This window comes from Protopterus annectens, chromosome 3.part1, assembly GCF_019279795.1.
Source record: "Protopterus annectens isolate FY-2018-M chromosome 3.part1, PAN1.0, whole genome shotgun sequence".
NCBI lineage: Eukaryota > Metazoa > Chordata > Ceratodontiformes > Protopteridae > Protopterus > Protopterus annectens.
In genome coordinates, this window is record NC_056732.1 from 1,564,378,891 (window position 1) to 1,564,392,317 (window position 13,427).

The 13,427-nt window shown below is 45.9% G+C and overlaps 1 protein-coding gene across 1 annotated transcript in view; it reads right to left on the reverse strand.

Moving 5' to 3' along the window:
* The window catches only part of LOC122797804 (SCO-spondin-like), a 4,708,783-nt gene that overhangs the window by 4,292,062 nt on the left and 403,294 nt on the right, over positions 1-13,427 (reverse strand). The window contains exon 14 of the mRNA XM_044066325.1: positions 10,823-10,961. Within this exon, the coding sequence (XP_043922260.1) occupies positions 10,823-10,961 (139 nt within the window). The remainder of the gene's footprint in view (positions 1-10,822; positions 10,962-13,427) is intronic.

Genomic DNA, 13,427 nt, shown 5'->3' on the forward strand with positions numbered 1-13,427 from the left:
TTAACATGTGCTTAGTAGTCACCTCTGCCCTTAACCCGAAGTTACCTCAAACAAGCCCTGCTCAGAAGTGTGCAGAGAAGGTCACTGTAGCTTTTGTGGAAGGCTGGGGATGATGACAATATTTCTTTAATTTTTCTCCCAAACCTCAGCGGTCACTATATATTATGTTGGACTGAGGAAATGTGGTAATTATTTCTTTAACGCTCCTCACAAACTTCAGAGTCAATATAACTTGAACAGAAGGAGTGCACTGTCAAGAAGTAACAAGCTGTAATCATCATTATTTTTTTTTTACTTTCCTCACAATCAAATATCAGATGCATATACAGGTGGATGTCTTTTAGGGGAGGGTAAAGAAGCATGCTGTTTATATGTGCCTGATAACAAATATGTTCTATTTCTTTTTTTCAGTTTTGTCCCAATCTAACAGTAGAGGGGTAAACATAAGGTGGCTACCTTTTGGGGGTAGGTCTGAAAAAGAATGCTGTATACATACATGACAGCAGCAACTTGAAATATGACTGTGGCCATTTGTGCTTTAAAGTTCATCCCAATTTAACACCAGAGGAGGATACACAGAAAGTGACTACATATTTTGGAAGTAAGGTAGAATCTGATACTATTCCCAGGACAGGATTTATGTATCTGCATAAACATTTGTCTTCTCAGTTTATTGTGAGCTGCTACTTTCAAAACTTTGCTACAAAGTCAGCTTTGAGCATTAAGCCTTGGATACAATGTATTTCTTCGTTGAAATTTTAAAAAGTTAGATTGAATTTCACTCTTTACATATGATTTTTGTTCAGGCCATCAATGGATCAAAAGGTTGGAAAAAGCTTTAAAATGCACCTCAGAACTTCCATAACCACTACACGTCTGGGTGCCTACTGGCCCCCAGAGCCCCCACCTTAATTTACTTACTATAAAGTGCTCTTGGTTGGTTTGAGTGTGTTGAAAGTAAGCAAGGGAAAAGCAAGGTTGAAGAATAAGACGGAATTCCTTTCCTTAATCATGATTTTCTTTCAAGCCATTTTTGAATAAAAGGTCATTTAAAAGAATTCTAAAATGCAACTTAGAGCATCTAGAACTCCATTATGGAGATGTAGTAGCTCTCACACCCCTGGCATAATGCAGTTATTTTCACCACAGGTATTGCAATGTAGTCATGGTTAGTTGGGGTGTGTTGAAAGGATGCAGGAAAAGATCAAGACTGAATTTCTTTCCTTAATCATGAGTTATGTTCAGGCCATTATTGGATGAAAATGTTATTTGTAAAATGTGAAATGTAACTCAGAGAACCTAGAACTCCTATGGTTTCCGGGGGTCTTGCAATTAGAGTCTGGCTTAGTCAGTTGTTTCTTCCACAGCTTTCAGAACACAGTCCTGCTTAGTTAGAATGTGCAAATGAATGAATAAATGCAGGAAAAACTGAAATGTAAAAGAAACCATTAGAAAAGGAAGAAGGAAAGTAATCTGGAGAGTATGCGTAGACTGGTGGGGGGGGGGGCACAGGATGATGTACTTGAGGGGGCAATAGGTAGTTGGGGCGGCCAGTGGAGCCCTTCACCCAGGGTGCCAGTTCACCTATGACTGGTCCTGTTCAGTAAATGTCTTAAATTCATTTGGAAAGAAAAAACAGTGTCTGGTAATACAGTCTATATTGAGACATTTTTCATTCTACATTGTGTCGCTACAACTGAATCTGCCCTTGCTCTTTCCTGAATAATAGCCATCGCTGAAAAGCAGTTATTCTTTTCCAGCTTTGTGTGACTTTCCTTGCCTCCACAGCAACAGCAACAGCAAATATAAGTCTCAGATTTTACTAAAATATACTTCAGACGTTGTTTCTCTTGATGCCCAGTATAAAAAGTCTATGAGCCCTCTTAGTATTTATTTGAGCAACATGTAAACAAGCCCAATCCTTCAACTTTTCTTGCACATATAACAATCTTGCACTTCTTTATTTTTGAAACTCCACTTACTTTAGTAATTTTGCTAAAGGCTCTGTCTTCCATTCAGTTTGTATCCACTTTAAAATTTCCAACTTTAACAACAAAGGTCATACGTCTTGTACATCAGTATTTTCTTTCCATAGTTTTGCAGCACTGTCTGTCAACAAATAAACTGGTCTCCACCATCTCCACCTCTTGCTCCTTAGCAATTGCTCTACAATCAGCAAATTATGAGCTTACTTTATTTATATCACTACAAAAAGCATGTTTGGGGTCTTCCCAAAGCTTTGGTATAATTATTCTATCTCAGTTATTTGCTGACGTAATTTCCAAGTTCTCTGGTACATTTTCACTGCCTACCATAGTGAATTTCAAAGAACACAACAGATTCCATTTTTTCACATTGCTTATTTCCCTTATAGCTTTCCATCCAGGATGAATCATGGAATATTATTCTACTGTTTTTCAACTACACACTGCAGCAAAAAGCTTAGTTAAAATGTGTTTTATTTCATTACTTTTTGAACTTTCTAATGTTGTCTCAGACTGCCTGGGAAGCATGTTTACATACTGCAACATCATCATCAGATGTTCCCCAAGTAACATATTTTGGGCTTCTTTGGAAGGAAATGCATATACAGGTATGTTTTCACACTATAATCAAAAAAAGAAGTATCAATTATGTTAATCAGCTGATCCTCAGTATATTAGGTTTAGATTAACTTCAAAAAGAACAGCCTGATTGAATTATTTACAAAACAAAAATTAAAGGCTTCATCTTTTAGTAAATGGAGATCTTAGTTAAAGTTCTTAAATGATACAGTGATTTAGACTAATCCAGTCATTCAACTTTATGTTACCCACTTTACCCTGTTTAGCCACATGGGAGCCATGGCCTGCCCCTGCAAGCAAAACTTGTACAGCAGAGGTTCAGTCTGTGATGGAACACCACGCCATTCCAGGATATGTGCACACTATTGCACCATGCACGGTGATGCATGAGCTTGTGTGCATGTGTGCAAACACACACACACACACACACACATGTGGGCAGCTTGGAGTTTCACTATCAAAATGTCCTCATATGTGTAACGAAATAAGAAGTTATGTACTCACCATAACGTTCCATCTGAGTAGGTATCTTCATTTGTCTGCAACCTGTGGGATACGGATCCGATCTCGGATCCGAGCCGGCAACTTCTGACATAGCATAGATCCGAGCTCCTAGCTCCTCCCCCTTACCCATAATCCCCTGCCTGCCCTAACTGACCTCAGATCAAGTTTGCCCCATAGCACAACAGATAACAGGTGTCCCAATGGGAACATATGCTAATAACATAAGAGCGATCCAATCGGTCAGGGGGAAGGAGGGGGGGATGGTTGCAGACAAATGAAGATACCTACTCAGATGGAACGTTATGGTGAGTACATAACTTCTTAATCTGAAGTAGGAACTTCATTTGTCAGCAACCTGTGGGACAGAGTCCCCAGCTACCTAAGTCTTGGGTGGCCTTCATGGAAGGATATTCGAGCACCGCAGAGCCAAAGGACGCTCTACCTCGGGAAATAACATCTATTTTATAATGGCTGATAAAGGTGTGAGATGAAGCCCAAGTGGCTGCGGAACAAATGTCATCCAGTGGAACCCTAGCCTGAAAGGCTGCAGAAGTGGCAACGGCCCTAGTAGAATGAGCACGGACTCCTTGAGGTGCAGGCCTTCCCGAACTCTGATATGCTAACAGAATACAGCTCGAGATCCATCTAGAGAGAGAAACCTTAGAAACTGATTTTCCGAAATTACTTTTGGCAAAGGAGATAAACAACTGATCGGATTGCCTATGACCAGCAGTTCTGTGGATATAAAAACGTAATTGTCTGTGTACGTCCAAGGAATGAAGCTTGTACTCTCCTTTGTTATGAAAGTTGGGGAAAAACACTGGGAGATTGATGGATTGATTGATGTTCGCTTCTGAAGATACCTTAGGTAGAAAGGACGGGTTGATTCTGAGGTAAACCCTATCCGGGTGAAAAACCAAATATGGTGGTTTGACGCAAAGGGCTTGCAATTCCGATACCCTTTTGGCTGAAGTTATGGCCACCAAAAAGGCTGTCTTCCAAGAGAGAAATTTGAGATCAACCGTGGCAGCCGGTTCGAATGGGGGACCAGTCAAGGACTGCAAGACTAAGGATAAATCCCATGGAGGTACCACCTCTTTAACTGGAGGTCTAAGGAGGAAGGTACCCTTGAGAAAGGTCTTACACAGTTTGGAAGTGATAATAGGACCAGACTCTTGCCCCACATGATAGTATGAGATTGCTGCCAGCTGTACCTTGACTGTGGAAGAACTAGCCCCCTGGTGAAAGAGAGAGGTTAGAAATTCTAGAATCTATGATATCGGGGCTGTGAACGGGTCTAAACGATGGTGTTTTGCCCAAATGGTGAAGCGTTTCCACTTACTCCGATAAACCTTCCTGGTGGAAGGCTTATGAGCTGCTACAAGAATGGCTTTAACCGGTGATGAGATCCCGGGAGTCCTTATGAGGAGTGGAACTGGAGCAACCAAGCCGTCAGCTTGAGGTTGACCAGGTTCGGAGTTGGAAGACCGAGAGGATGCGAGATGAGATCCGGAATGGGATCCAGAATCCATGGTGGATACACTAGGTGAGACCATAGGTAAGGGAACCACGTCTGACGAGGCCAGAATGGGGCAATGAGGATCATTCTGCTCCCCAGCTGCCTGGCTTTCTGTAACAATTTCAACATCAGGGGTAGAGGAGGGTAAGCATAAAGCAGACCGGGAGGCCAAGCATGAACTAGAGAGTCTCTGGGGACTTCCCGGAGGGGATCAGAGCCGTAATCGTTGCATTTCGTGTTTGAAGGAGAGGCAAAAAGATCGCAACAAGGTCGCCCCCATCGGGCAAATACTTGCTCTGCCACTCGGTGGTTGAGAGACCACTCGTAAGGAGTCAGGATAGTACGACTGAGCCTGTCCGCTAAAATGTTGGACCGTCCCGGAATGTGCGTTGCTATGAGAAAGCGGTTGGTGGAAATCGCCCATTCCCACACTCTCATGGCCTTGCGGCAAAGGGGGTAAGACCTGGTTCCCCCCTGTTTGTTGATGTACCAGACTACCGACATGTTGTCTGTCTGTACCGCAATTGTCCCTACCGGAAGAGAGTTGTGTAGTGCTTGCAACGTCAAAAGCACCGCTCTCATCTCTAGGACGTTGATATACAAAGAGGTCTCTACGTCGTTCCAAGTGCCTTGGACTGTTCTGCCTGAAAAATGCCCCCCCCCACCCCATGCGAGAAGCGTCCGTGGTCACTGTGTCGACTGGTGGAGGTAGTGAGAAGGGACGGCCCGTGTGGAGGTTGGGAGACTGGAGCCACCACAGGAGCGATTTTCTGCAAACCTTGCTTAAGGAAACGGGGTGAGACAGACGGTTGCAAGACAGGGACCATTGTACCTGGAGGGTCCACTGTAGAATCCTCATGTTCAGCCGGGCCAATGGTAGCAGAGGGATTGCAGCCGCCATAGATCCTAGGGCCCTCAGAATCAATTCCGCCGAAGGAGTTTGCAGATGAAGAATGGCCTGCACGTGTAACATCAGGTTCCGAAGTCGATCCGGAGTCAGGAACGCAAGCATCTGTCTGGAATCCAGTCTAGCCCCTATAAAATCTAGTATCTGTGTAGGGGTGAGAGAGGATTTGGTCATGTTGATGGTTAATCCTAATAGAGGAGCCAGACTGAGAAAATAGTTCCTGCCTGAGCAAAGTAGATGCCTTGTTGGGGCTGTGAGGAGCCAGTCGTCCAGGTATGGAAAGACCTGAATTCCCTGGAGTCTCAGGTGGGCCGCTACTACCGCTAGAACCTTGGTGAACACCCTGGTGGCTGAGGTGAGACCGAAGGGGAGGACCCTGAATTGAAAGTGACTGGCTCCCAGCCGGAAGCAGAGGAACCTCCTGGAACGCCTGTCCACTAGAACGTGATAGTACGCATCCTTGAGGTCTATAGAGCACATCCAGTCGTCCTCCCGCAACAAGGGGAGAACGGATTGCAACGTGACCATTCGGAACTTTTGTTTGGGTACCACCAGGTTTAGGAAAGAGAGGTCGAGGATGGACCTCAAGTCCCCCGTCTTTTTTGGCACCAGAAAGAACCTGGAGTAAAACCCTGATCCGACTTGATCTGGGGGGACGGGCTGGATGGCTCTTTTTTGTATAAGCTGCTGGATTTCTGCAGCGGCCGCCTTCTTTTGACTGGGTGGGACGTCGGGAAGGCTTCTGATTCTGGGGTTGGCTATGAAGGGAATTAGGTAACCTCTGGATATAATGCGAAGCACCCAGCGATCTGTTGTTATGGACTCCCATTTTGCCAGGTGCTTCGAAAAATGCCACCCACGACTGCCTCCAGAGTGGAGCAGTCGGGAAACCCCTCAGGGGTTCTGCGTGGGCCTCTCAGAGAAAGATTCTCTGGACCCAAAATTCCTCGGACCCCCTCTGCCTCTGGGGCGACATCCTCCCTGTCCTCCTCTGCCACGAGAGGACTGGTTGTCCTGAGCAGACTGAGACTGATGCGATTTTCGGAACCACATCTTCTTCTGACCCTTTTGGTTCATGGAAAAGGACCTATGGGGCGCAGAGAAGCAGACTCCGATGGCAGACAAGGTCTTCCCGTCTTTCTCGCTCTGGACAAGAGTGTTGCGAACGGTTTTGCCGAACAGTGCAGAACCATCAAAAGGGGCATTCGCGAATGACGCCTTAAAAGGTTCCGAGAAGTCACAGTGACGGAGCCAGGCCTGTCTCCTCATGACAAGCCCGACTCCGCCTGCTCTAGCGGCTCCCTCTGTAGCATGAGACAATAGCCGCATAGAGGTATTAGAGATAGAGCGGAGGGTGGCCATTCAGGAAAAGTACAAATCCTTGTCTCCCTCCGACATGGACCCCGGTGGAGAAGCAGCATATTCCTTAATTAGGTCCCGCTGCATCCTAATAACGTGTGCCATATAGTTCAAGGCCCTCATAGAGAAGGTCGCTGAAGTGAAGGCCCGCTTCCCAAGACGGTCCATCGCGCGAGACTCCTTGCTCGGAGGATGAACCGTGGGGCTCTCTTGAGCCAACTCTTTCTTAGTGGCTGCAGCCACCAACATGGCATCCACAGGGGGACCTCTGCTCCAATGTGATCTCTCTGCAGGGGGGCTCAAAATTTTGTCTGGGCGTCTGGGGATCGGCTCTACGGTAACCGGTTCCTTCCAAGCCCTAGAGGATATGAGATCCACCAGGGGGTTGGGTGGAGGGGACACCCAAGAGGTAGATGGTCCTGCCTCGAACGCCTCAAGGAATACGGACTTGTCAGAGGAAGCCTTGGGGGCAGACCACCCACCTCTGATTTTGAGCATTTCCATGATGTCTCCAAAGGAGACATCCTCAGGGAGTGATCTCGGGGAGCCTTCCCCTTCATCCAAGTCCGTATCTTCTGTGAGACTCTCAGGGGAGTCTATGTGCCTCCTTTTGCACTTTGCCTTGTGGGGAATCTCCTTGGGGGGGCTGTCCGAGGAGTCCTCACGGGCTGTAACCTGTTCCACTGGAACTCCTAAAGGCGCTGAGGCAGGCTGCCCAGAGGTCTGGATGAGGGGTGCCAGGATCAGATGAGAAGGAGTGCAGGAGGGAGCCGAAGCCAGGACCGGAGGCCTGGAAGCACTCGACAGTGCCCTCTCCACCGCAGCGAAAGCTGAGGGGGAGCCGCTCTCAGAAGGATCCGAGATCCGACTCCCGCTCGGATCCGAAGCGTGGATCAGACCCGGCGCCGAGAACGTCGGATCCGAAGGACCAGTGTGCTCCGACCGGGATGGAGCTGAAAGCACACCGAATCCCTCGGATCCAAAGCTCGGCCCACGGCTCCGAGAGGTCGGATCCGACAGACTCGAGGGAAATGTCGGAGCCGACGTGCCCAGCACGGTCGGCTCCGACCTACCCCCGGATCCAACATGGCTTGGCTCCGAGCCCGGAATGCGGGTCGGAGAAGGAGCTATAGGAGCGAAAAAAGGGGTCGAGCTCCCCCCCAGAGGGGGGGGGGAGGCAAGAGCACTCCCATCTGCATCTGGGCCTGGATGAATCTCCTCATCATCCGGTCCATATCCGCATCAGACATGCTAAAAGTGGACCTCGACGAGGCCACCGAGGCAGACCAGGAGTGTCACCTCGATGACCTCGACGGGGATCGGATCACCTCCTCCTCGGGACCCAGGGAGAAACAAGGGGATCGGGTCCGAGGAGGAGGAGATCGAGAAGACTTGGACGGGGAAGCCCTCTTGGTGGGCGAGGCCGATGAAGAGTCCTCGGCCCACCGCTTAAGGTGCTTCTCCCACCGCTTCTCTTTCCTGGCCTCCCTATCCTCCGGAGCCGAAGCGGGAGGTTGAGTCCCGGTCGGAGGAAGGGAGGCAGGGGTGACCGCTACCGGGGGGTAGCGGGCACCGAAGCACCGGAGGCCGAAGCAGAGTCTGGGGGTAGAAGACCCGCCAGAACTAGCTTCGACCTTCGATCCTTGAGTGCCCTGGGGTTGAACGCCACGCAAATCGCGCAACCCGAAGAGAGGTGTTCAACCCCAAGGCACCTAACGCACCGAGTGTGGCCATCAGCCGGTGAAAGCTTGTGACCACACTCGGTGCATTTCGAAAAAATTGCCTTAGGGGCCTCCGACATATTGAAGTAAGCACACTCACTAGGCCCCTAATCCAGTCACACACACACGCTACGACCAGCGGGGGAGGGAGAATTATACTTAAAATAAAACAAGTAAGTTAGATATGTAAAAAGAGAAAGGGTAAACCTATCACACACACAACCAGTCACTCAGAAGAAAAAATATAAAAACTTTTTTTCTCACAAAACGCCAAGAACTCTGAACCTAGCTGTTGCTTGAAGAGCGGCAAACTAAATCTGAGGTCAGTTAGGGCAGGCAGGGGATTATGGGTAAGGGGGAGGAGCTAGGAGCTCGGATCTATGCTATGTTAGAAGTTGCCGGCTCGGATCCGAGATCGGATCCGATTCCCACAGGTTGCAGACAAATGAAGTTCCTACTTCAGATCTAATGTTTCAAAAAAGTCCCTATGGACACATGGAATGTACATGTTAGGTGGTCCAGCAAGGAATCAACCCAGAGTAATGAGAGCTGTAGGACAGTAATGTTAACTTCTTCATCACTTTGCCACCCAATCATTTACACATTTGAACAAATTATTCAGATTATATTTAGACAGGATACATAACTGGATAAATCCTTAAACCTCGCAGTACCCCAGTAACCCTGGTATCCTGGTGTAATTATCTTATGTATATTTTATCTAGTATGTCTTAACATAATCTTCTTCTTCTTCTTTCAGATTTTTCCCTGTTAGGAGTTGCCACAGCAGATCACTTGTCCGCACATGATTGGCAGTGGAGTTTTACAGTGTCGAGTTGCCAGCCCGGTGCCCAACCTTCCACAGAAGGCACACACATGCACACACTCACACCTAGGGCCAATTTAGAATGTCCAATCCACCTACAGCATGTCTTTGGGATGTGGCAGGAAACCAGAGCACCCGGAGAAAACCCATGCGACCACAGGGAAGACATGCAGACTCCGCACAGAAGGCACCCCAGCAGAGGATCGAACCAGAGAACCTCTTGCTGTGAGGCAGCAACGCTAACCTCTGCACCACTGCGGCTGCCCTGGTACGTCTTAACATAATATATATGACAAATTAATAATTATATGTATATAGTAAACCATTTGCTGTACAAACTACTGTAAGTAACAACAACATTTTGACAAGAACAATACTTACTCTGTAGTAATTTACTTGGTTAGATTTGTTAAAAAATGTAAAATACAAGTTATATTCCAGAAATGGATCTTGTGTTGTACTTCTCTTGCTCTTCCTCTTCTATAAATCATCCTGTTTTTAACTTACCAGTCTGTTATTTAAAAATGCAAAAACAAAGCAAATATATCAACTCAAACTAAATTAAGAAATGGGTGAGCCTCCTTGCATGAAGATCCTTTGAAGGCATAATTAGTCACTATAGTACAAACACTTATGGTAAGAACTTTTTAAGTTGTGCTGATAGCCTTTGTTGTTATAGAGATAGTTAAAAAAAAAAGCTTTGTGAAAATTTGATTTTAGTGAACAGTGAGACAGGAGACAGAGAGAGACCCTGGTAGGATTAGATAGTGGTGTTAAACATTTCTGAACAACCAGAGAAACAAAAGCATTCATAAAAGCTATCACGTACAGTACCACATATAGCAGTTATGTTCTGAAATTAAACCCACTAGTTGTTACTAAACAGTTCTAGTTATAAGAACATATTCTGGTTAAGCTAAACGTTTAGGAGTTTTGTGTGACTTTTGGTGACGATATTATATTTAAAGATTTCTGTGGTTCTTAAAAAAATCTTTGCAAAATATGCTACTTAGTAGTAAATATGAGTATGTATAGTAGTCAAAGCAGATTATGTCTTTATAAGGTATAGGAACTTACTAGGCATATGGCCCCGGAGACCACTGAGGAGCATTGCTCAATTTTCCAATTTCCCAAAGCAATGCCTGGTTAAGGGGCTAGCTCTAGGTCACACAGTAGGCAAATAAAGGCTGAGAGAAAACAATTCCATACCACAGGATGCACCTTGTTAACAGCTCAAAGTCTTAACCCTCTAAGATAACTGCCAGACTTTGGCATTCTTAAATTAGTGCCTTTCCAGCTTTGAACTCAGAAATGTAAAAATGTTTATCTTGCAAAGACAAAAAGAAACATACTATGAAGAATCACGATTAATATCTGAAACCAGCTACAACAGTTAAGCAGTTTGAAATTATGCTCACTAACCTGCACCAAAATGTAGTCACAGTCCCCCAGGAAGGAGTACCTCTTCTTGTCAAAGGTGATGTAATGTGCATCTCCCAGTATGGAGCACTCTGCTGCACATCGGTCTTGCGAGCATTGCCACTGACCACCAGAGCAAACACTGGAATGGCAGAGAAATGACACATTAGGATTAGTGCAGCTTCTAATATGAATGAGTATTATGAGACACAACATATTGAAAAACTGGAAATGGTTGAGGAAATAGTCAAGTGAAACCAAAGAACAATAGGTGGTTTATAGGACAAAGGAGAAAACTGTAGCAGAAAGGTAGAAGCATACGCATTATGGATGCTCACACCTGCATTAGATGAATATGCTAGAATAGTTGCTCACATGAAAGTGCATCCAATGTATAATTAAAACAAGAAATACAAATAATCTTTAAATTAAGCTATCTAAAAATCAACTTGATGTATAAGGGTTCTGAGAGTTTCGGCTATGATAAGAATCATATTGCCATGAAATGATGGAAAAGAGCAATCAAAGAAAATAAAACCAAATGACCATCAAGTACTCTGGTACAAACAGAAAGTCTTTCAACCCCCCACTCCCCCCCCACACACACACACACACACACTTCTGTATTTGAAGTCAGTGGATAACTACATACTGCACAAACTGTAGTTTAATTTCAGAATGGATGTCTCTCATGAACATCCTGGTATGTTTACCTTCTATTTGTTTCAAAATCTAAAGGCTGGTTCCATAGCATAGAGTGAAGAGGAGCCCCGAATGTGACCCAGGTGACTGGGGTTCAATTAAAGACTGCATTAGTGAAGGAATGAAGCAGGCATGGGAAGGAGTGAAGGGGTATAGCCTGCTTGGTTCTACTTGAGAGGAGAAGGGTTGCATGTTCAAAGGGAGCACACAGGGAGGTTAGTTTATCAACTGAAGTCCAAAGAAATAACCTCCCATGTACTAAGCTTGATGGGAAGGATAGCCAGCTGCTTTATGTCCCTTGCAGAAGTGAGGGACTGCCAAGAGCGTTCACTCTATTAGACATCCCATGTTCCTCAGCACGGACAGGTATGCACAAGAGGCAAGGCATAAAAAACATGACTCGCCCCTAATGGTTGCCTCAGTGATGACCCCTACCAGTATACCCTCACTCAAGTGATGGGGAACTCATGGGCTGACTTGCTGGGAGGTAGTTGATGACTGGATGGCAGTGTGAGCAAAGTGTGAAAAATTTTAAAGATCCTTGGATCCGGTTCGGCCCCATTCTCCAGACTTGGATCTAGCTCTTGAACTCCTCCCTCTTACCCATAATGCACTACACCCACCCAAGCACCTCAGATTGAGTTTGCTGACTCCATATATCCAACACTCGGAGAGCAAAGAATGGCAGATAAGGCTCAGACATGGGACCTATGCATCCCATCATGTTCCACAATCCTCTAGAAGACTGAGGCAGGGGGATGGCTGGGTGGGAAAGTTGAGGAGCAATGAACATAGACAACACAGATGCCAAGCTATGGTAAGACATAACATTTTAATCTGATGTTGTCTTCTTCGTTCCACCTCAAGATACGGTCAGAGTCTGCCGTACGTATTTCCTGGGTGGCCCTCATGGAAGGATATGCCAAGGCACCATCGAGCCAAAGGAAGCCCTGCTCCTAGAAATGATATCTAACTTGTATAGTGCCACAAAGGTGTGACTGTTAGACCATGTCACGGCTGCACAAATATCATCAACGAAGGATCTAGATGAGAAGGTGGAAGAAGTAGCCATAGCCCTAGTGGAATGTGCCCTATGAGGTCGTGGTAATTCTAGGCCCTTTTGTGATTAAACGAAAGAGATACAATTGGTTATCTATTTTGCTAAGGTAATCTTGGAAACCACTTGGCCTACTTTGTTAGCCGAGAAGGCTACAAACAGTTGGTTAGACTTCCTGTGTTATTTGTTCTGTGCAGATAGAAACATAGTTGATGACAAAAACTTCATGTTGCAACTGGTTCGAAGGGTCTCTGAATCAAAGCCTGCAGCACAACAGTGAGATCCCAAGGAGGGGAGGGGTCCTTGATGGGAGGCCTCAACAAGAAAATACCTTTCATAAAGGAGTTATATAGTCTGAAGGTGGACAGGGAACAAGACTGACTAGCAGCATGAAAATTAGAAACAGCAGCTAACTGAAGCTTGATGGTAGAGAAGGTAACTCCTTCCTTAAATAAGGTACTAAGAAATAGCAGAATATCTGAGACTGGTGCTGAGAAGGGATCAGTATTCCTATCTGTATCCCAAATGGTGAACCTTTTCCATGCAGAAGCTTTTTGCGAGGCTAGAAGTATTTCACAGATCAGGAAAGCAAGCCTGGACTGTCTTGCTAGGGCTGGAAATGGAGAAACCAAGTGGTCAGCCTTATGGCATGAAACTTTGGTTGCTGCATCCCTGATGGGTGAGAGAGGAGTTCCTGTCTTGGGTCCAGTATCCATGGAGGATATTTCAGATGAGACCAGAGGAAGGGGAACCAAACCTGACGAAGCCAGAAGGAGGCAATGAGGATGACTGAGCTCTTCAGCCTGCTTGCCTTCTGAAGAAACTTCGGGATGAGTGGGAGAGGGGGAT